General features: G+C 37.1%; 1 protein-coding gene across 2 annotated transcripts; it reads left to right on the top strand.

Annotated features, from left to right (window-relative positions):
* The first annotated feature begins 1,163 nt into the window (after nucleotides 1–1,163).
* LOC149829543 (rab GTPase-activating protein 22-like) lies at nucleotides 1,164–11,813 on the top strand. Of its 2 annotated transcripts, none has more exons than XM_090016015.1 (5): nucleotides 1,164–1,713; nucleotides 3,768–3,903; nucleotides 8,553–8,602; nucleotides 10,066–10,119; nucleotides 10,293–11,813. In XM_090016015.1, exons 1-5 carry the CDS (start codon nucleotides 1,517–1,519, stop codon nucleotides 11,542–11,544), a joined length of 1,689 nt encoding a protein of 562 aa, XP_089872141.1. In that variant the 5' UTR covers nucleotides 1,164–1,516; the 3' UTR covers nucleotides 11,545–11,813. The 2 variants fall into 2 exon arrangements, with proteins under 2 accessions (XP_089872141.1, XP_089872140.1); XM_090016014.1 differs by having other exon boundaries at nucleotides 1,183–1,451.
* Nucleotides 11,814–24,510: the final 12,697 nt, after the last annotated feature.

Here is a 24,510-nt window from a genome sequence, read left to right as displayed (position 1 = left end):
TCTTTTTTCAAAGATTTTTCTCAAATTCTTCAGAAAATATTTTATCAAATTACATCCATGCATCTAGGTTAAAGTGCATCATGAAAAGAATTTCACAGGGCCACACACCCATCCCTTTTGATATATTTTCTAATTTCATCTCAAAAATCAATTTTCTCAAAATCTCCAAAGTTTTCTTCAGAATTCGATTTTCTCAAAACATAAATACTTTCTCAGAAATCAGTTTTCCTTTTCTTCAAAATAGTTTCTCAATGTGATTCATGATTTTCCAAAGTGTCATTTATTCAAGTATTTTTCAAATATTCCAAGCAAACATCATATTTTCAAATCTGCATTTTCAAAAAGTCATAGCACATGCCTGATTCTTTGTTCATTTAGGAATAAAACATTGATTTAAACAAGTTGAGCAAAGCAAAATACATGATTGATCATTGGTTCAATTACTCCTGATTATGGCACCCAGAATAGTTGAACCTCGTACCGACGGGCGAGTCCCATTCTTCGAAATTATCTTGCATTTTAAAACGGCGGCGAGTTATTTTCAAAATCTTTTTCAAATGTCAGTTTCACTTGCAAAAGTAAAATTTTGTAATGATAACAATTTTGCATTGGTTAAAAGAATTAAAAAATTCTGTGTTCTCGTCTCTTGTTTTTCGAAAAAATTTCAAACTTGCATAATTAGGGGTGGCCATCGGGCCAGGTGACTGATGGGCTATCGGGTACCCGGTCCGTTTGAGGTTGGGCTGAGCCAGATCCGATTGCTTAATCAGGCCTGAATTGGGCCGGGCTCATCTGCAAAATGTAAAAAAAGCCAACAAGCCTTGTCCATTAAATAAGTCAGGCCTAAGGGGCTCGGCTGGAGCCCTATTATAACAGGGTTGTGGGCCAAAAAATATGAGTCAGACTTGTCGGGCCCTAATCGGGTCGAGCCGGCCTGAAGGCCACCTCTATCCATAACGTGTCCTCGTGTTCACGTATCTTTGTGACACATATTACCGAAGACACCATCCGATGAAATTTATTCAAAAGCACAAGAGCAAATTGGTAAATCCAGACTAGCAAGAAGACCGCTAGAGGAAAGCGGGGGCACGAGTCTACCGTAATCTGCCCTACCCTCCACGAGCCCACATCTTTTCCTTTATTTCGCCCTTTATTTTGAAAAAAGGGGGTCCGATTGAGAGAGAGAGAGAGGAGGAGGCAGGATCAGTGTGGGAGGGGGGTGGTTGTTGGGTGATGGTGGAGTGGCAATCGAGAGGCGGAGCAGGTGGTGGCGGTTACGGAATCGGAGTTCGCGTGTCTTCCATGTTCTTTAGCGCCTTGGCCAGCAGCAGCACCACCAGTAGCGTTGGGGGTGGCGGTGAGGCCTTCTGGGGCGCTTCCAATGGCCTAGCCCTCTTCGTCACGGCCATGGCGGGCGTGGCCTTGGCGGCCGCCCTCATCTACTCTCGTAGGTAATCATCAGTAGATCACCACCACAGAAAGAAATTAAAAAAGGGAAAATAAAAAAGAGATGTAAATGAGAATCCTAGGCAGATCCCATACTTCTTCTTCTTCTTCCTCGTCGTGGATTCACATACGATCGCTTCTCTACGTGGCGGCCTCGTCTGTGTCTTCCTCCTCCTTGTCCTCCTCACCTCCTTCTTCTTCTTCGTCGTCGTCGCTGCTGCCGCTGCTGTCGTTGTCCTCATCGTCGTTCTCTCCCCTCTCCAGACGGTGAGTCCTCCCTTCCCTGTTCTCTCTCTCTCTTTATGCTATTCTTTTTTTACTCTCACCGTCTTTGATTTTCTGCTTCTCTCTGTTGTTTCTCGTCCTGGATCTGTGTCATACTCGTTTTTTTCTTATTTTGATTGGATAATCATGATCTCTTATCGGAGTTTAGGCGTTTGTTGTTTCTTTATGTGATTCGAGATAGGGGAATTAGAATGAGTTAGTTCTGGTGTTTCCATAGATCTGATATTGGAATTTCCCCCTTTTAGTTTTCAAAGGGAGGAATTTTATGTGGGATTTGATTTATGCTTGGTGTGAATTTGTTGGTGTTTTTTTTTTCTTTTTTTCGGTGAAATGCTACAGTAAATGATTGATCCTTTGTTTGTATTACCATTATCTTTTTTTTTTTCCTTTGAATGTACAGCTTGTTTGATGAATGAGCATCAGTGACTGAGTCTACAAATAGTTTGATCTGCGGCAACCAGAAAAAGCGTCTGGAAGACCTGCTTGACTAATTTAGACGTACTATTTGTAGAAAATCTAGCCCTGTTGTTCAGTTCCCAGAAACTTGAAGGGTGCCCAGTTACTGGATGAATGCTAGTAAGCAGATTAGATCTTTTGTTCTTCTGGATCTGCTTTTTTTCTTTTTTCTTTTTTCTTTTTATAATATTTTTCATCCATCAATTCAACTACATAAGAAGAAACCAAGCTTGGTTTAGGTGATTGACTTGGTGCGTGGTTCTTATGATGGGAAATCACCGAAAGATTTGTTTCTCATAAGTCATAATGCAGAAAGAAAAAATAAGACTTTTTTTTTGTGTGTATTCTTCACATGTTTCTTTTCAGAGGAGGGAGTAGGATAGGTTGTGATTGGAGCAACCAACAGGGAATTGCGGAAGGGAATAGACATCGGCCTAGTATTGTTGTTGGACTGATCGGCAAGTTCTGGTCCTTTATACGTTGACATGATTAACAAAGATGACCTTTTGGTGAATTCAATTCTTTTTGGTGTTTGTGACTTGGTTCTGGTTTGTTGAATGCTGAATTCTTCTGGATGGGATAATTGGGTGTCTTGGGTGCTGATGACTTTTGCTGGTATAGATTCAAACAAGCCTTGTCAAGATGTGCCTCTTATTTGGCAGTCATTTTGTTTTCTGTATAAGCCTTTTGTTTTGTATGGCCTTCCTAGGGTTTTTAAAATTGAGGAGCTGACTGAGCATTTAGGCTTAGTTTTGCTTTTGGATGATGGTCTAAAACTGATTCCTTAACCATACCATCGACAGATTCTAGAGTTTATTGCCTTGTTGTTGGGGTTTCTGGTGACCTAGATGTCTATTTATTATGATTTGCACACTTCTGGTGAAGTCTTTGGTAAAATTGTAGATGGTAGATCACAGCCAAGTCTTCTGGTAGGTTTGAGTTACGTTGCAATACACCTGTTGATTTATAAAATGTAAACTGGTAATGCATGAACATCCAAGAGTTTTTGGAGAAAATTAATCTCATTTCTTGTACTTATAAAATGTGCATCTTTTACAGTTTAGTGATAATACACAAGCATGATTGTAGTTGCAGGTACCATAAAATGGTTCTCTGTTCAAAATGACATGTTAGTCATGACAACTTTAAAATTACTCTACTAGATTATTAAATGTCATTTATTATAATCCATTGGAAAAGATCTTATGAAATATCAAGTTAAATCATATTAAAATATGTTAAAAACACATTAACATGACTAATTGGATATTATATGTATTATTTTTCAAATTTGAAGTACATTTTCCTAGTATGTTGTTAAATATCATTTGCTCTTATCAGTGCTTGAAAACCGACTTTTCATATCTAACATTGTTAACTTTACTGTTGATTTCATAGCTCAGAAATTATAATGCTAGCTTTGTTACTTTAAAAATTTGATGTTTGTTAAACTTAGACATCCTTTGCCATGTTTTCATTCCTTGATGTGTTTACTTTTTTGTTTCTTGAAATAATGAACATATTCTTTCCTTGTCATTGTTTAACATCAACTGATCATGATGTTGCTGAATTAATTGCAGAGGTAGTCTTAAATCTCCATGGTCTCGTAGGAGGAGAAAGCATGCCCTAACACATCAACAATGGCATAATTTATTTTCATCAGATGGAAAACTTCTTGATGGTGGATTGAAGTTTTTGAAAAAAGTTCGTAGTGGGGTGAGTCTTCATTGTGCTCTATCCTTTTTTGTTGAAAGCAAACTAAACCAGAGTTACCGGAAGCTTCTTAGGTAGGTGAGAAGTGCGATATTCCTCGCTTTTGAAACTTTATGGGAATCTCGATTCCCCCACGCTTCTTCTATGCTTCCCACAAGCATGGTCTATACTTCCTATATGTTTTTTTCACGTTTCTTTTCATGTTTTTCATGTATTTCCTCACATGCTTCCACTCACTTCCCTTGTACTTTCTCTAAATTGATAACCATCATTGCTAGATTTTAACAAAAAATTAACTCTTTTACTGAAAAATCATGATATAAGAATAATCAATTTTATTTTAGTTTTTATTTGTTTCTTGTTCAATTCCTACTCAATTACCATATTGCTTATTTTTTATTCCTATTTCGTTTTCAAATTGATACTTCGCTTCCCGCTTCTTATAAATTTTAAAATGCCTCGCTTCTTGCTTCCGCTTCCCGTATCGTTTGCCGCTTCCGCTTCCTAGTTTAACAACCTTGAACTAAAGTCCATTAACTTTTAGTTTCATTATACAAACTTGTTCATAATATTTTGTTTCTTCTTGTTACTTTACATGCATGCTCATGTAATACTAAAAGATATGAGATACATGATTTTCTTTTTGGTTGGTTAGAAAGTGCTTTCTATTTGCTTTTGTATCTACTTTCATGATTTCTTCAGCCCACTTCTTCGATATGGTTTGTTGTATTGACCAATTCTAAGAACACAGTAGTTATTGGGCTGTTTGGGAGAATTAACTGTTCTTACACCCTTACCATCCAATCCAGACAAAATGGTGCATCCATTCTTTACTTGTTGCTTGTTAACATTTTTCTATGAATTTGTTTTATGCCGTTATTTACTTCTTTAAAGAAGGCACTTGTGTGGTTCATGGAAATTCGATACTTCTTACACCCAAGTTATCCAATGGTCTTGATTATTATCTCAATCATGTCAATGTTGATATTTGTGGAGTCCTTACCTTTATGGTATCGATATGGTTTTCTAGATCGATGTGCAGTGGGTCCCACTTGAACTTAGTGGAAGATAGAATACTCTTAATAAAAAAACTACTAAAAGTGGGTTCTGGCATCCTTAGAAAAAACCTACATGATATGGGTGGTAACGTAAGGATCAAGGAATAGAGCTTATATAAAGTGCACAAGGGTGAGACATTCAAATGCAAATGCAGCAAAAGAGAGGAGGAAGAGAGAATAAGAGAGGCCATGGATTTTGGAGTGCTCTCAAAGGTTGGAGAGGCATCTTGACATGTACAGTGGCAACTTTTGTCAGAGTTTGGTGTAAAAAAAAAGGGTCTTGTATTGGAGGTGCACCATCTCTAGTTGTTTCTCTTGTAATTCATTGTAGCTTTAAGCCACATTATATCTGCTTGAGATAACCTCTTGTATTGAACAGTATTTCAGTTTCACTTAGAATGGTTTTTATCAGTGTACTGGCTAAGCTATTCCATGTTTTTATTAGAAAGGTATCAGCATAAAAATTGTCTTGTGGTTTGGTTGGCTTCCATATTTTATACTTTGTTGTGATGCATTATTTTCTATCAGTTCACATATAGATGGCAAGGCACCACTTCCAAATGTTCCAAAGAAACTCCTCTATTTCTGATTATAAGAATATCAAAAGGATCTTCCTCTTTACCTTCTTGTGATTCCCAAGCATCAGTACTTCCAGATGTTGACTCAGGACCTTTATCATCTCATCCTATCCTAGAAATATCATCCACCCCTTTGTATTTGTGGATGCATACCTTTTTTATGATTTTGGTCTCCTTTTTGAGCCCTTATGTTTTTTGCTCCTCACACTTTACAGGTTGACTACTTTACAAGAATCAGGCCAAGCTTGATGCTTCCTGCATATAAAGTTTCCATTTCTAATTGCTTTTGACATATAGTTCATGCTGCACTGCTTTCGTTGTTAAGTTTGGCTCATATTCCCACCCTTGAGAACTGGTAAAATACATCTTGACTTTCTAGACAAATGGAGAGAAGATAAATCGAACATTGGGCATCAAAAGATTGACAACAGAAAGGAGGAACAAGTTTACATTATGATTGTCTAGGAATAATTACTCATTGAAGACCACAATCCATCATATAGTTGCGATGGTTATGTCTGGGTTATTTTTTATTGTGTGTAAATATGTATAGCATATACACATGAATTGCGAAAGAGATTGTGATATAGGCTATGTTATAAAGCTAGAATTTCCTTTTAAGGTTTTAGCAAGTCAGCAGACTTGATGTTGGCCTGGAGTAGTTCCAATGTCGTATTTCTAGAGCTTAAAAAGACGGAAAGTACATGTGGTATGGACTATGGACAGACTCATGATTCCCTTGGAAAATGATCTTATTGAATGTTCATGGTGTGATGGAAGCAACTATAATGCTGTGGAGAGGCCATGCCGGTTGTATTGTGTGGGTATCCTTTATGTTGTGGCTTAATGTAAAAGAAAGTGGGATTATATGCTTATTTTTTTAGGTTGGACTCAAGGTACACTGCTTTAGTGGATGAAAATTCTTGATAAATTGAATGAGAACAATGTGTGTATGATTCTTATTGGCAACATTGATGTTATTAGCGTGCAACTATGTCACATGGGTGCGGGTGCGGGTGCGGGTGCGGGTGCGGGTGCGACACGGGTGCGGCGCAATTTTAAAAATTTTGGACACGGGGACTCGGCTATATATATATATATATATTTAAATATATATATATATATATATATATATATATCCAGTGTGTGCATATGTCTATATAAATTTTGGACTCGGCTCGTGACTTCCAAGTTGTCTCAGATCCTGAACTAACTGAGTTAAAATAGTAGTATAACTGGGTTAGAACCAAACTAGGCTGAGTTTATCATTGACTCAGCCGAGTCTTAGCTATCATGGGAATAAAACATCATCAAGGTATTAATTAAAAGCATTAACTAAAAGCATGTTCTGGTAAATGCATTAAATATCTTTTGCTAAAATTCATAACATTAATTAAAAGCATTAAAAGCTTTTAATTTTTCAAAGCTAGATTTGAAAGAGAGAGAGAGAGAGAGAGAGATCTCGGTGGATGAGAAAGTGTTGCTACTCGTGGATGAGAATTTATTAGCTTTTATAAGAGAGAGAACTTGGTGGATGAAAAGTGTTGGTACTCGTGGATGAGAATTTATTAGCTTTTAAGATTGAGAGAGAGAATTAAATGATAATATTTAAGAATAAATTTTTTTTCTGGGCCTAATGTTTAAGACTCATGCTATATATATATATTTTTAAAAAATATATAAAAAGATCTTTTTTTTTGTACTAAAAATGGACATTTTTGGACTCGGTCAACGTTGACCGAGTCCAAAATTAAGACGGACTCGGCCTGGACTCGTTGACCGAGTCCGACTCGGCGTTGACCGAGTCCAGGCCGTGTCCGAGGCCGCACCCGTGTCGGGGCGTGTCGACTCGGGTGCGGCACCTCCCTAGCCGAGTCCGTGTGACATAGGCGTGCAAGCTTTAATTAAGGCCTGAAGGTGCAGCTCAAGGCGAGTCAATGGCTTCATCCTGGCACTGGTGCATGTAGTCATTTATAGCCAGTGACCTTAGAATGTAATCAGAGGATTGGGATTGGGAAGAGGAGGACATCATTGTTTTTATTTTTATTTTTATTGTTTACCCCGTTATGAAGGACAAATGATCTTTGTGGATCACTTTCAATCATCTTATCAAAGAAATGTCAACTTCATCAAACATTTGGGTTTGTGACATCCTTAATGATGTACTTTATGGGCATGATATTGAACTGAAAATGGGTCTGTTTAGGATGGGTTGGAGTTAGTTCACACCCATGTATATGCAAGGAAGGTGTATGTGGGTCTGGATTGGTTATAGGTCAGATAAGTCTAGCTCAACAAATATTAACCTCGGGAAGACGACCCTGATAAACCAGTGGGAGAGGTGGGGCTCACATATATTAAAACCTCTTCCGATAGCCACATTCTCTCAATTTGAGGGCTTTCATAGTAGTCCTGTAATATATATAATTCAAACAGGTCACTGAATAATCATGTCGTTTGTGCACCTGTCCCCAATGGAAGAATGAGTGATCCGTTCCCCTGCAGATCATGGCCTTACACTTGGTCCCCGATGACCAGTGGGGGATTCGGTATAGCAGCTCACGTTCATTTGCAAAAGCGCTGCAAGTGACTCTCACTGCGAATGTAGCCTACCCTTGCCGACTCGAAATGAGCGATTCCTATCCCTGGATGTCTACTACCTCTTACATATACAACAAAACAATCCATAATTGTTGCACTTGTATTTTTAGCTTAAACTAATGTGTAAGATGGTTAGCTAGTTTTCTAGGCTTGACCTGCTTTGATTTAATGCCAAGAAGCCTAACTGGTTTTGCCTGTCTATTCAGAGATGGATATCTCATTGATGGTTTGTTCTGGTCAATTTGTCCTATTCAGGACCTATTCTGCTTTAGCTTTTGTGACACCTTGCTTTGCGTTCCTATTCTTAAAATCTTCATCCCTACTTCAGTTGTTGCTGCAGAGGCTATGTTGCCAGTTCTTTACCTGTAGTAATGCTTTCTTGATATGTTGTTTCTCATTCTTGTTTATAATGCAGGGAATTGAACCTGGCATAAGGAAGGAGGTTTGGCCTTTTCTCCTTGGAGTGTAAGATTTCATCAACTCTGCTCTTTTGATACTTTTCATCTATGTCACATTGGTGCGGGTATGGGTGCGGATGCGGCAATTTAAAAAAACTTGGGTGCGGGGTGCGGTAAGGATATATATATATATATATATATATATATATATATATATATATTTTAACAGTTTTAAGTTAACACTATGTGTATTTGTGTGCATTTATTTATTTATATATATAATATAGATAAAAATGGGCTTGATTACGGTTAACTGAATCTACTTTTGGATAGAAATGGACCTCAGTGTGGTTGACTTCACCTAACATAAAGGAAGCTGTGTCCAAGTGTCGCACCCGCCTGGGTGCGATGCGGGTGCGGTGCCCTGTTTGAAGAGTCCGTGTGACATAGCTTTTCATGCATTAGTAGCATTACCCTGTGTGTGTACACGTGCGTGCACACATGCTTTTCTTTATATTGGGCACCAAAGTTACATTTCTGCAAAGTCATGCTGCTTTAAGGTGGCATTTTATACTGCAACCAGTGGGCAATTGCCTTCAATACTTTTGTCTATATGTTCAAACTTAAGAGTTTTTCTGTGATTTCCTGATATTGCGAAAATATTATGATAATGTCTCATTTTCTTACTGATGTTATTATGATGTGTTATTTTTTCCATGTATTTGTTTCTTTTTTCTTTTTCCTTTTCTCAGACCTGGTTTTCACCTTAAAATCAAGTTTGAACTAGATGTTTGAAAAGTTTCTGTGGCCTTGCTGGTAGGGTAGTGTGGGAACCTATTGGTCAATTCAGCCACAAGGTATACCTTTTTGATTCTCAGATTCCACTTTTTTTTTGGATAGTCCAAGGGAAACACCCCGCATCACTGATCGCACATTGGCTGGCCTCCAGTTGGTGAAACCCTTGAGGTCTCCCCTGCCCACCAGGGAGTACACCCAGCTTTGACATTGTGGCAAGGGATGCCACCCGTGGTTTCAAACTTGTGCCGTCCCGTCAACTTGGTGACATTCACAAATCACCACTACCAGATGAGTGGAGCCCTTGTGGGCATCCTCAGATTCCACTTATGGAGGAAAAAAGAACTTGTTACATTTGGTAGTATTTTATTTCCCTGAATTTATGATCCAGGAATCGATCAGAGATCCAAGACTTTCAAGCATGGGATCTTGCTTCCCCTAAAAGTTATAGATTTTAAATCCCTTTGTAGTATAGAAACTTTGGCTTTATGGTCTGATGAGGAGGGATTAGATTTATGATCTGAGATCTATGGAATGCAAACACTTTCTTGGGTTCTGATTAAGTTTCTTACTGAAATTGTGGTTTTAATGCCATCTATTTTTTGTCACTCAGGTTATTTTGTGTTCTGCATAATTTATCTGATGCACTGACAAGTTTGTTCTTTTTATGTATTTGATTCAAGTCAGTTTTCTTGTAATTATTATCTCTAAGTAGGATGACATTCTGAGATGCAGATATGAATTGGCCAGTACAGAGATGGATAGAGATGCTACAAGGGCTCGGAAACGGTATATCTCATGTCCTTGTTAACTATGTTGTTTTTCCTGTGATCTTTAGAATTATATGGAATGCGCTTAATTGTCTGGAATGGTTAGGTTTCCTTTTTGATCATTTATGTTACATTCAGCTGCAATACTTCTGGTTTTTATTAAAATGCATCGATTGTGGTTTGTGTGTGCAGAAAAGAGTACGAGGACCTAAGAAAAAGATGCAAAAATCTTTTAAAGAATGTTGTTGATGTAAATGAAAATCCCAAGGAGTTGCATAGCAGCAGCAGAGGAGAGGATTCTAGTTTACAGGAGAATCCAGAATCACCTTGTTCTGAGGATGTGCTTAGCGTCAGGCAGTCTCTTTCCACTGAGGGAGGAAGTATAGATGATAGTGGGCCTACTGTAGCATGTGTGGATGATCAACCTGATCAGGCGGAGAAGTGTCAAATTAGTTCATGTATAACAGAAGAAGCTAATTGTAGCACTCAATCACCTGTTGGCCACATTGATGTGTTGGAGACAGAATCCTCAGACAGTGAATCCTCAACAGAAGAAGAAAGCATGCAGACATTTCCCACCATGGAAAATGACACCAAGAATGCTTTGACAGATCCCCTTGAGGGGAACAAATCTCGGGGACAGATAATCGAGGACTATGCCACATGGCAGAGAATTATCCGGCTTGATGCTGTCCGGGCGAATGCTGAGTGGATACCATATTCACCTGCTCTAGCCGAAGTCTCAGAGGACATGGCAGGAAAGCTGGCTGAATCTGTGGGCCTGAAAGACTATGACGAATTGGATCCGTGCAGGATATATCATGCTGCCCGTTTGGTTGCTATACTTGATGCCTATGCAGTTTATGACCCAGAGATTGGTTATTGTCAGGGTATGAGCGATCTACTTTCACCAATAATTGCTGTCATGGAGGAAGATGACCAAGCGTTCTGGTGTTTTGTTGGTTTTATGAAGAACGCTAGGCACAATTTCAGGCTTGATGAGGTTGGAATTCGGAGGCAGCTGAACACAGTGTCTAAGATCATAAAGTCTAAGGACTCCCATTTATATAAACATTTAGAGAAGCTCAAGGCCGAGGACTGTTTCTTTGTCTACAGAATGGTGGTGGTGCTATTCAGAAGAGAGTTGAATTTTGAACAGACACTGTGCCTGTGGGAGGTCATGTGGGCAGACCAGGCTGCAATCAGGGCTGGGATTGGCAAATCTGCATGGGGAAGGATAAGGCAGCGGGCACCACCTACCAATGATCTGCTGTTGTACGCAATAGCTGCATGTGTTCTGCAGAGAAGGAAGCTGATAATTGAGAAATACAGCAGCATGGACGAGATCATTAGGGAATGCAATAATATGGCCGGACAACTGGATGTTTGGAAGTTGCTGGATGATGCTCATGACTTGGTGGTCACTCTTCATGACAAGATATAGCTTTGAGAGGAACCTCTCTCACTTCCAAGATCTTCTTTGGCTATCCCCATTACTTGTTCTAGCTTTGTTGGGGCAGCCACTGCTGCTGAAAAAATTAAGCAGCACTACTTAATTTGTCTTTCTAACCCCATGTGAGTAACCATCTTATGATGAGAAGGTGGGGCAATTTCCATGGACACAACAGTTAGGGGTGTCACGGCCATTGTAATGATGCCGTATCCACTCAATGTAGAATCCTCATTTCATTCTTCAAAAGAAATGATTCCATTATATTGCCTTGGGGGAAGAATGCATTCCATTAGATACGTCCTTCTCACATTACTGTAAAAATTTTTCAGTGTTTTCCTTTAAGCTCTTTGAAGTTTATGTCAACAGAATTTCAGGAATCACTAAATGCCGAACAAAATTGTAATTATTTTTAAAATATTGCTTAAATACGACAACTTTGTTGTGATATTGAGGTAATATTATCCCTTTATATTCAAAGAAAATGCTTTTTTAGTTTTATTATATATTAACTTTGAATGTTTTATGCGCCAATATTATTCTCAAGATTTCTTAAAAAAAAGTTTTTTTTAGTTTATTTATTGCAAGATTTTCCATCACCTGATACTAACATTTGTGACATTGGTTTGAGAGCACTGTGAGGGGGGTGAATGATCTCAGTGTGCGTCGATCCTGAGTTTCAGTTAGGGTTGATGTATGAAGGCGACACATGGCCTTCATTCTGCCTGGCTGTGTTCATGGATGGTGTATTAAAAGCTTAGCTGGAGATGATTTATATGGCGCCATCATGCACAGGCTTGCATAAGGGTTGGGTTGGTTATCGATCCTAGTTACATCAGCCAGACTCGAAGTTGACTTGTTCAAAGTTGGTTTGATCTTGATGTTTGAACTAACAATGCAAGCTCAAACGCTATTGTCTGGTTTGAAAGCTTGAGCAACTCCGGTGGATGCTCTGATATGCCTGGTGGAGCTGCCGGCGACCTTCCACCATGCTACACATCCACCGGCAGTGTTGAAGTCGTTCTTCACGAACCGGAGGCCTGCGGTTCACCAACTCACGCAGGCTGTCACACACCATAAAAAACTCCTTTGTAGCATCACCGAACTTTATTCGTCGCTCCTGGGACCGCCAAACTCTGCATATTGTTGTCAGCCACTGTTCTCGACATAGAGCAGAATTGGAAACAAGGCATGGATGCTGTTCTGCTGGCGTGTCCTTCTCAGGTGACATGGGTGGCAGGACCCATTGAGCAGGCCTGGCCACGCTTGCTCCTGAGCAGTTAGAAGCTGACTTGGGCTGCTCTATGTTCTGTCGGCCCTCGTTCTACTAAGTTCCCGCCTGAGAACCTGATGCAATCGTGGATCTAGAGCCGGATTCAACTCCTACGATAGACAAGAAGAAAAAGAAGAAGAATAGAGGGTGACTGGACCTGGATACGATGAATTCAAAGAGTTGATCTAGTGGAATATGTAGTTGCATGTTAGGATTGAATTCAAGATCCAATGTAGAGTAGGATTTTTGTTTCTTATAATTAATTATTATGGGTTCTTTCGAACAATACATAAGTTGATTTGAGAATATTCAAGTGAGTTATTTCCCGTTTTTCTAGTTCAGTTTTTTGTTTTTCTTTAGTTTTCGTGCATGGTAGGGTAAAGTAACATTATTTTTGCAAATTGAGCTCTCTCGATTTACATCAACGGCCCTCTCAATTTACATTAATGAGTATTAGAGCAAGATAAGATTTAGAATGGTTGATAAATCTTTTTAACAAGATTTGGCGGACAAATAAGATGCCTAATGAGTGGAGGAAGAGTACTTTGGTGCCTCTATATAAGAATAAGGGTGATATACAAATTGCACAAACTATCATGGTATAAAACTCATGAGTCATACTATGAAACTTTGTGAGAGGGTGATTGAGTCTAGGTTGAGGAAGGTTGTCATGATATCGAATAATCAATTTGGTTTTATGCCTGAAAGATCAACTATGGAAGCTATACATCTTCTTAGACAACTTATTGAGAGAAATAGAGAGAGGAACAAAGATTTGCATATGGTTTTTATTGATTTGGAAAAGGCATACAATAGAGTACCTAGGGACGTTCTCTGGTGGACAATGATGAAGAAAGGTGTTTCTCTCAAGTACATTAGTATAATTAAGGATATGTATGAAGGAGTAGTAATCAATGTCCGCACTTGTAGAGGGGTGACAACCAATTTTCCTATAACGGTTGGGTTACATCAAGGATCTGCTTTAAGCCCTTTTCTATTTGCTATAGTGATGGATGAGCTTACGAGATCAATTCAAGAAAATGTGTCGTGGTGTATGTTGTTTGCTGATGATATTGTTTTGATTGACGAGTCTAGAGCTGAGGTTAATGCTAAGTTAGAATTATGGAAACAAACATTGGAAGCAAGAGGTTTTAAGTTGAGTAAGAGTAAGACAGAATATATGGAATGTCGGTTTAGTAAGCAACGAAGTAGTGATAGGAGTGTAGTGAAGCTTGGTGAGCAAGAAATACCGGTGGATGATTGTTTCAAATATTTGGGATCTATCATTCAAAAGTATGGAGAAATTGATGGAGATATAAATCATAGAATAAAGGTTGGGTGGATGAAATAGAAAAGTGCAATTGGAGAGTTGTGCGATCGTAGAATGCCATTGCGGTTGAAGGAAAAGTTTTATAGGACGACTATTAGGCTTGCTTTACTATATGGTACGGAATGTTGGGCTGCCAAGAGACATCATATTCAAAAAATGAGTGTAGCTGAGATGCGTATGCTTAGATGGATGTGTAGAAATACAATAAAAGATAAGATTCAGAATGAGGAGATACATAAGAAGGTAGGCATCGCACCCATTGAAAATAAGATGAGAGAGAATCGTTTACGGTGGTTTGGACATATTCGGCGAAGGCCTAATGATGCTCCAATTAGAAGGATGTAAAAATATATTAGTTAAAAGAGGTCGGGGTAGGCCTAGGAAGACTTGGATGGAGATGATAGGAAATGATATGAATGCTTTGAACCTCACCGAGGACATGACATTGGATAAAAATGATTGGAGGAGAAGGATTCATGTGGAAGACCTAGAATGATTTTCTTTGTTGGTTCATATCGCAGACCCCAATTGTTTTGGGATGAAGGCGTAGTTGTTGTTGTTGTAGTATTAGAGCAAGATTTCAATTTCGTGCCAATGGCGGAAGGCGAACAAAAAATATATTCAAGAAATCATAGTTGAAGCCAAAGATTAGTGATGGATTTACTGGCAGAGGTGATGTCCTTAAAAACGGTTAATGCACCGTCGTGCCTGGGTTCCTCATCATCGGACTGCCATTGTCCGATGGGTTGTTGTCGGACGGGACAGGCTGGTGATGAACAACTTCCGCCGACCGGCCCTGGGCCACCACCATGCTGGCAGTGGCTAGTTGTGCACAAGAACCCGTGCAGTTAGGGTGTCGGGTGAGCATAACCGGTTTTGACTAGGAACTGGTTCATAAAACAAGACCAGTGCAGAACCTAGTGGTCCGAGCTGGTTTCCACTGGTTCCCACCCCAAACACCCCGGTGCAGGGTACTATGGGTCCAACCCAAGGTGTTCTACCTTCAGATTGGGTCCAAAACTCTTATTTTTGTCCAAATAATGAGATCCAAACGCAAATTGAACTATCGCACAGAGACAGAGCTTGAGTTCCAATTCAGACCGGGTCAAGGCCAAACCCAATACAATTTTGGCTATGGATTGGGTCTTAACTAAACCTTTTACCCTCAAATTTTGATCCAATATTTGCCCCATACCAATCCGGGTTCAACGATCCAATATCCTCTTGCAACCGAATCCTTACCAAATCTATTATCTTGGCCACCCAAACCTAGTTCCAACCCATGAACCAAACCAAATCCAAGCCCAAACCCATCCACATCAGCTTGTAACCTACCCGCAATGACCAATTGGTCCTACAAATCCCCCACCTTGGCTTCCCCAAATCAACTGAAACCCCATTTTTGGGCCTAATTAGAACCAGGGTCCATTTCACGATGCTCGATCGTGACCCGCTTTACAGGGTGTCATTTGGACAAGCTTGTTCATGTCCCAACAGGTGCACGTCAAGACCAGAGGCAAGCAGATATCCCCCGTAGCTATGAACCAAAGAGGCTACCTCTGATGCAACAGGTCCTGGAAGCCAAGTTTATACCCTACAGTTATGCTCAACAAGGTTATCGATGATGCCTTTTACTTTGGCAGGGCGAGAAATTAGTAGTCGAGTACACTGCAAAGTTTCATTGCCTAAACCTTCAGAGTAGGCTTCAGGAGATTGAGGACCAACAAGTTACCAGGTATATCATGGGTCTTCGTCCTGATATTTATGATGCCATGATTCTTGTATGTGGACCCATATCCAATTTTGTGGATGATACTACAAGTGATTCGCCAGAGACAAATCCTTTATAACTTGAGGAGGATGGTGCAATCGTGTATCCAAAACCAAAACCAACTCCAATGAAAGGCAAGAAAAAGAACAGAGGGTGATTGAATTTGATGAATCCAAAGAGAGGAGATCCAGTGAGATCCATAGTTGCATGTTAGGATTGAATTCTTTTTGTTAGTCTAGATATTTGGATCATATTCAAGATCCAATGTAGGGTAGGGTTTCTGTTTTTTATAAATAATTGTTTTGGGGTTTTTAAAACATTACATAAGTTGATTTGAGAATATTTAAGTGAGTTATTTCTTGTTTTTCCAGTTCTTTCAAAGTTTCTTGCTTTTCGTGCATAGGAGTAGGGTAACATAGTGTTTTCTCATAAATCGAGTCTTCTCGATTTACATCAAATGGTATCAGTGCGACCCTCATAAATCAAGCCCCATCAATTTACATCAGAACTGTTATCCAATTGCTTCAGTGTTGCCTATGTGGCTGTGAAGGATGCTGGCTGACCACCAGAATGATTGTGCAACTTGTTGGAAGGCGTGTCAACTGAGTTCCTTAGAATTTTTGGAGAGGGATGATGCTAGCCTAGATTGTGGGTAACAGCAAGAGAGACACCTCATTCCTATGGAACATTTTCAGCCTGTGGGGAGGAACAAAGCCCTGAATCAAAGGCAAGGGCTTAGAATCCATTGCCATATTCATATAAGGGAGGTTTACATCTTCATTACAGAGGTTCTCAAACTTGTTAAGATGCTTTATTTTTGAGGATCGATTCACCAAAGGTTTATTAAGATGATGCATTTGCACGTGCATCCATTCGTCTTATGAAGGAGTATGTCGCTTTGAGCATGCGATGGACGAATGATTCTTTGATCCACACATCCCACAAAAATGGATACACTGTTCATATACAATGTCTTGAATGAAGGATCATCGATTCAAAATGGTGATCTAGATATGAGGCTTAGGCACAAAGTTCAATGGCACTGAGATGTAGATTCAAGTGAATGCATATTGTTCTTGCACCCTCGTATGACTATCCACGTCCAACAGGGAGCCTTGAAGAAATGTCGCAATCCCCTCAAAAATGTCTGCCATCTAACACTTGGTCGAGATCTCAGTAAGATGAATCCATAGTAGGATTCTATTCGTTGCCTGCAACTTTAACTTCATGCTCGAAGTCTATTGATTGGCAACCAAAGTACACCCTGCAACTCTCCATGGACCTTCAAAAATGATTCAAGTTATCTCTTCAATCTTATTCAAATGAATAAGAAACCTTCCTTGCATAAGAGAAGAGAGCTTGATCAAAGTTGCAAACTTTCATTATGGACGAAGTTCTTGAAAGGCGTATAGGCATTCAATGTATTTCCGCTGATTGACTCCTATGAAACTAGACATAAGAGTCTATTTAAATGGATCAAACATGTTATTATAATGCTCTTGAGAGATCTCAAGCTGCATCGAGTCTCCATTTTTAACGAAGCTTTCAATGTAACACTAGAGGATGAAGATCCTTAAACTATACTAGCCTATAAACAAGTAAGAGAGGTGGATTCTTTTGCACCAAGGTTGTGCGAAGCATCGTGCTTTTCACTGCCCTTTGGAAGAGGTCGAGGATGTGAAAGGGAGTTGCAGTCCATTCAGCCACCTAATTTTTAGCTCGCTTCTTATCTCGAGTGAAGCTACCTGAAAAATCAAACCCTGAGACACTTCTAGTGATCCCTCGCTCATGGCTCCAAAACCTTTACCAAGCATTCAAGCTCCTGGGGCCAATCAAGCTTGTAAAAGTTTTCACAACAAGCAACCCAAATAGCCTTCTTGATTTGCTTGACAAAAGGCTACAACATTCATGGCATGCCAGCAAGGAGTATGCCATGCCTTACTACCAAGTTTACAAATCAAGAATTTGTTGGGTATATGTGGTCATAAGATAGTTGTTGGGGAGGGGCACCTCCAATGGTTACATGTCTCCCAGGAAATAAGAATACTTAGACTAGGTCAAGGGTTGTGATCCTTAGGGTTGAAGGGGAATTTCTCCATTGGACATTTCCAGGAATACAAGTATAACCTTAGGGAGCAGTTCTACATAGGGATGACATTATAGAAATGATTACCGATTTCTGAAGAATAAGAAATTAGATTGAAAGGTCAAGCGGCTGTGAGTAAATATCTGTCTATAGCAATTTCTTGCATAACTACGTACGCCTTCGAACCTGGGACTGCAATCTGCGCACATTCAAGTCCCAACAGTGGTATCAGAGCATATATTGATTCACCCTATCGGTGCTTGAATCAACCCTTGGTGTGTGCGTATTGGCATAGGAACAGACTACCACCGATCTCAAAAAAACAAAATACAATAATTTTGAGAACAAGAGATCAGTGAAATATTTATTTTTCTCGACAAACAGTGACAATATAAAATCCTATTTGAACAAGCTAAAGGGGTTTTATTTATGAGAACGTACCTTGTCTGTGGTGAACGACGTTGAAAGTGCCCACCACTAGTTGCCTATAGTAGTCCAACAAACTCAAATCCACTGTTTCCTGTACATTAATAGAAATAAAAAAAAGGAGTGTGATTAAAAAAAAAGAGCTTTCATGCATCATTTAAAAAATTGGGTGTCATCGAAAAATCAACTGTCATCGAAGTTGTTGATGACAAGAGTAAACCCTCCCAAAGTAGCTTCCTGAGCACAAAAAATAATTGTTTGTTCGGTGGTGACTAATTGCCCGAAAGAGAGAAAACCCTTATTCACAAGAGAAAAGGGAATGAGAGAGGATAGAAGGAACATCCTTGAAAATCAGCATGTCAAGGGTGACAAACCCTTTGACAGAGATCCACAGTTTCGTTCAGTCTCTGAGTTGCCAAAAAATCTCTCTCTTTTGGCAAAATAATCATTTCCCCTCTTTTTCTCAAACCCTTATAACAAAAACTAGAGGAGGATAATCGAGGGTCTCTCTATTTGGGAGACTGAGTCACATCCTTGGTAAGCATTGTCGTGCACTGCTGCTCGCCGGTGGCTCTGACAGGAGATCACCAAAGGGATCTTGTGAAAGTTTATGGTTTCGGCTTGAGGAGGAAGAAGGATCTTGACCCTTCTTCTGATTCTTATTGTTTTAATTCTCATTTGAATTTTTTCATATTTGATCTTTGATATTATTGTTATTTATATTTTAAGGCATTACAAAAATTCAAAACACAATCTTTGTTTTAGTAATATTCCAGAACCAGATTTGTTTGCTGGAAATTTTTGTGACATTGTTTTTGTTGCTTTGAATAAGCTTTTGACTTTTTTGATATTACATAAAGGTAGTTACTCTTTTCTAATAAACTCGAAAGATCTCAAACACAGTTTTAGTTTCTTGTTTAGCACAAAATAGGGTCTCTGACTTTTTTGAAATTACAGAAAAGAAGTTCTATTTTACGGAAAACCTGTTGAAGCCTTATTTTGTCAAAATTGCATGAAATTCAATATTTTGTGTGTCTTTTTGCACATTAAAAGATTTCTGTGGCATGCCTGAACTAGAATAGAAACAGAAAATACATAAATTGAATATTTTATGGAAAATATTTATAAGAATTACTAGTTGACAAAACACTTTGTTAATCCTTATATTTCTCTATATTTAGGCAAATGAAAAATAAAATAATCATGGTTTTAGTTTTAGTAAGGCAATCAATATCGAACTGAAATATAATTGGTTGCAGGTATGAATCTGGTCAGTTTTGGGTTCAATTATGTGATTAACCAGACCTGAAATAGTTATTGAGATCCATTATAATAAAATTCATATTATGTTGTATATGATGCAACATGGGTCAATTTAGTATTTTGAATGGGTGCTTATACATGATTATGTGTGAAAAGTTTTCTTTTATATCATGCTATGATGATGAATTTGGTCTTGACATTATTTTTATCATATTATTTTGAAAAAATGGATTTATGAGATGTACTATGGATATAATAGATATGTACTATGGATATAACAAATATATAATTGAGTTGGTCCTAATGAACAACTTAGGTAATCATCCATTAAAAATGAATCACTCTATTGGGAATTGATTGATTAAGTCATTTTGGATCAAATTATGTGTTTTGGATTATAATGATCCAAAATTAGACATAATCATATCCATTGGATTGTATTATTCACTGAATTGAACAAATCACGACGATTTGTATTAGATCCATTTAGATCAGGTCATGTGAAACTAGAAGAATTGATGACTCAATTTTGAACAAGACAAATTCTTGTTTTAGTTCAAGGTTAGATTATATCTGATATTGTGAACCTTGTTTGGATCTATTTACACCAAGTTGGGTCTATAGGATGTGTTTGGACTTAGAAGAGCTTATTAGACTTATTTGAGTCATGCAACTCTTACTAAATTAGTTTAAATTCAACATTTTGGTTTAAACCTGATGGATTGTATGCAAAATCGGTTTGAATGAGGCTCAATCATGTTTATTGTGATTAGATCAGAATCATGACAAATTTATTTAGACTCATTCTGATGATTCAATCTGGATGTGCCTTAATGGACTGCTCAAGGTTGTATGAACTGAATTAGATACAATCAAATCAGAATGAATTTGAAAAAATTCAGTTGAGGCAGTTTGATCCAATTAGACTAGTTTGGTCAAGTTGGACCAAATAAAACCCAGTATTTAAATTTTAGATTTTCTTGGCTTAAACTAGATGGAGCAAAGTATAGGTCAATCGCTTTTAACCATATATATTGTTTAATACCCACAAAATTTCTACAATTATTAAGCAAATAAATGATAATAACAAAAAGCAATATATATATACATATATATATATTGAGAATTTATTCAGCAGTAAGTAACCCTAGTTAAATTTTGCGAACGAAATTTCTTCAAGGAGCAAAGGATATAAACCCCATAAATTTTTGATATTTTTATAAAGAATAAAGGTGAATTTAATGCTAACATATTATTTGAACTTAAGATGAGAATTAATTGTAATTTGAGCTTTAATTTGGATTTAGAAGAAATCTTAAACTGAGAATTTATTTTGAATTGGGTTTTGATTTTTAATCAGATTTAATGTAAATTTAAGTTGGACTTGATTGAAATTTAATTTGAGTTTCAATTTAGTTGGGATTTGAATTGAGTGTGCATTTGAATTTAGAGTCTCATCAAATTTTGATTTTAATTTTTAGAAATTAAATTTGGATTTTTTGATGTCAATTCAAAATTTAAATTATATAAAATTGCAACTACACTATAATTAAATTGAATGTTAATTCAGAATTTAAATTATACAATAATTTGAATCCTTGTAAAATTAAATTTTGAATTTTAAATTAAATATGGATGTAACAACTATGAATTTTTAGAGCATTTTTAATGAATAAAATAATATTAATATTAATAAGGATTTTTATGTAAAAGAAATGTAAGAATGTAAAGTACTTTAAATCTAATTTTAAAAAATCTTTTATGAAGAATTAGAGTTGATTTTAATGAAATTTGCATTTAAAATTGAATTTATAAAAAAATAGAATTTTAATAGAGTAATTAGCAAATTTTGTCAAAATAAAGTCAAATAGGATTTCAGACGAATTTAGGTTTAATTTGATATATATGTAATATAATTGTATTAAATTAGAATTGGGTTTGTATGGATTTGAAATTCAAATTCCAAAATAATATAAAATATAAAATATAGATTTTACAAAATGAAAAACTTGAATTAACTATGTTTAATAAAATGGTAGAGGTCCATAGGGTGGAGCATCCCCCCTATGTGGGCCCATTCAATGTGGCATCTCATGATGGAATTTAATTTAAAAGTGCAAGTTAAAAACCTTAGCTAAAATATCTTTCTAAAAGTTTCCTAAAAAGAAAACAAGTAAAGAGGAAAATAAAGAAAAACAAATTCAAAACTTACCAAATAAGTGTTTAGTAGTGTTAGGCTAAGTGGTTTTAGAAATTGGTAAGTTTGGGCTGAAACTTGAGAAATTAGGACATGTTTGAAAGAGGGGAGAAACTCTATAAAGATATTTTCTTTAGAATTTTCTAAGTCTCTCTCTTTCTTATTTCCTTCATATCTCTCTCTTTCTTAATTTCATGTTCATTCTTCTCTTCCCTTCTATCTTTCGCCTCTTCTCCTTCTTCCTTGGTTGAGAGAAAACATTAGAGTTGAGGTCTTTTTATTGTATGATAAAAATTAGTTAGTAGTAGCATATTAATTAGTTGATTTCATGTTAGTACTATTAATTAGCATGTTAGTACATTTGGAAAACCATGATTTGATGTCTTGATTAGTTCCTATGCGATTAATGGATGGATGCATGCCTATTTAGATAAATCTATAAATGAAACATGATTTAGGGGTGATACATGATAATGTTATGATTGTTGCTAGCATAAAAATACTTAAATAATTACTCAAAACAAATTATGAAAAATCTAAGTGAAAACCAATACATATAAGAAGATTCTATAAAAAAAAATTATTAAAAGAGTTCACAGTAAATCCTAAGAAATTCTTCAAGTTGGGATAAATTTTTGCAGTTTACAGAATCTGTCCTATAGTTTTCTAGAATAGGGTTCGGTTACAAATTTTTTATAATTTTGTTACACATGATTTTAAAGTTCTATTTCTTGGGTTGCATTTCTAATATATTAGGGCAACTCTAGTTAAAGTTTGAGGTTTAAAATGGGTTTCTGTGATTTTTTTTAAATCAGGTAAACAGGGATCCAAATTATACAATTAACATGTGTTAATTCCTAGTTGTTTCCTACATTGCTAAACATGATGAGTGATGCTTGAAACCTGATTTGTGATGTGATATGCATGTTAACTGAAAGTTCTTTATGCTGAATCATTAATGTTAAGGATTCATATATCATATATGATAAGGTGTATTATGCATCATGAGGCATGATCATTGAGAAAGAAATGAATGCACATGTGATTTTATTGAATGAGCATTGTCATGAATGAATTATGTCTGCAACCTTTATGTAAACATGTGAGCAAATAACATGGAGTATGTATGATGATAATGAATATGTGGTATGAGCATAAACATGGCTCATAAGTGAGCCTGGGTTCGATGAGACTCATGGGTGCTTGTGGAGCACCGAGAAAAGAAAACACTTAAAAAGGCATGCACATAATCACATAATTATCTCAAGGAGGCCATGCTCAAGGTTACCTAGAGATGAGGGTTGTACCGTGAGCAGTTTGAATGAGTTAAGGAATGACCTTGTGTTATGAAGACATCCGCGAGTGGAGCCTGAGCTAAGAAGCCCGTGTGCTAAAAACACTTAGAATTAATTTATGAGCTTAATGTTAAATAACACCTAATGACCCATTCAAACTCATGACCACCTTGGAGAGGGTGGTGGTACACTTGACTGGATGACCGTTGTTGCTTTTTGGAGAGCTTGGCGTCTTCGTTGGTCTCTAGTCGCTGATCATAGGGGGATGGACTACCGTGTGGCCTAGCTGGTATGTCCCAAATTTCTGCAGAGTATGGACCATTAAAAGTTCTCTCAGTCATGGACCGCTCCAGTGAAAAACTCTGAAAGGAGTTGGCAGATTCTTCTAACCAATGAAGCTAATAAGTTACATGGCATAACAGACACCTTATTGAATTGGTTGAATTAGAGTTAGGAACCCTGAGTGTATACCTTTCAAGGCAAGAAAAGATGAACAAAACATTAAGTACTGAATCACTGACATTACTACAGTTTGTGCATGATTGTAGGGTTTAAGATGAATTGTTTATTTACTTTGAAATTACGCATAGTAGGATAATTGTCATGAATGTCGTATGTAAGCATGTTTGGTTGTGAATATGTGCATTGGTCTTATATTGACATGTTGTATTACATGCTTTAGTTATTTATCTAAAAATGTACCAATGTTTGTCTATTATGTTTGAATTATATCCATGTTCATGTGTTTTAGTGTAGGTTGTGAATTAATGCCTCTTACTTTAACATTTTTCATATAATGCATGAGCTGGTGTGATGTCAGATTGCTCGGCGACATCAGACGGATCATCATCATTCGACTTTCTTAAAGAATCTAGCTTCTTTTTTGGAATATTTTTTAATTAAGTTAGATTTTGTTAAGACATGTAAACTCTGAATTTAATGGAGTATTGATTTGCATTATTTTATTTAATTAAGTTATTTAAACTCAATGGTGTGTGTAGTTGTCTTATTATAACCCACCCAAAGTTGCATTAGTTTTCAATTATACTATTCTACTGTGTTTGAAAAAAAATTCCTTCAAAATTTTTGATAAAATTTTAGAGCGTTACACATTGGTTATATCATATCAATGATAATTAATGTTGATTATATTGGTTGACTCAAGTTAATGATAATTAACCTTGACTGAATGGGTTAAATCCCATGTGTTTGTACATGTGAATTAAAAATTGAAATTTTGGCTCAAACTCATGCAACATATTTTAGAATCCAGGTTGGAGATGAATCTAGATAAACATAACGGAATTATGAAATATTTT

Source organism: Nuphar pumila, chromosome 8 (genome assembly GCF_984573655.1).
Source record: "Nuphar pumila chromosome 8, dmNupPumi1.hap1.1, whole genome shotgun sequence".
NCBI classification, from domain to species: Eukaryota; Viridiplantae; Streptophyta; class Magnoliopsida; order Nymphaeales; family Nymphaeaceae; genus Nuphar; species Nuphar pumila.
This window is presented reverse-complemented; position numbering and strand designations above follow the sequence as displayed.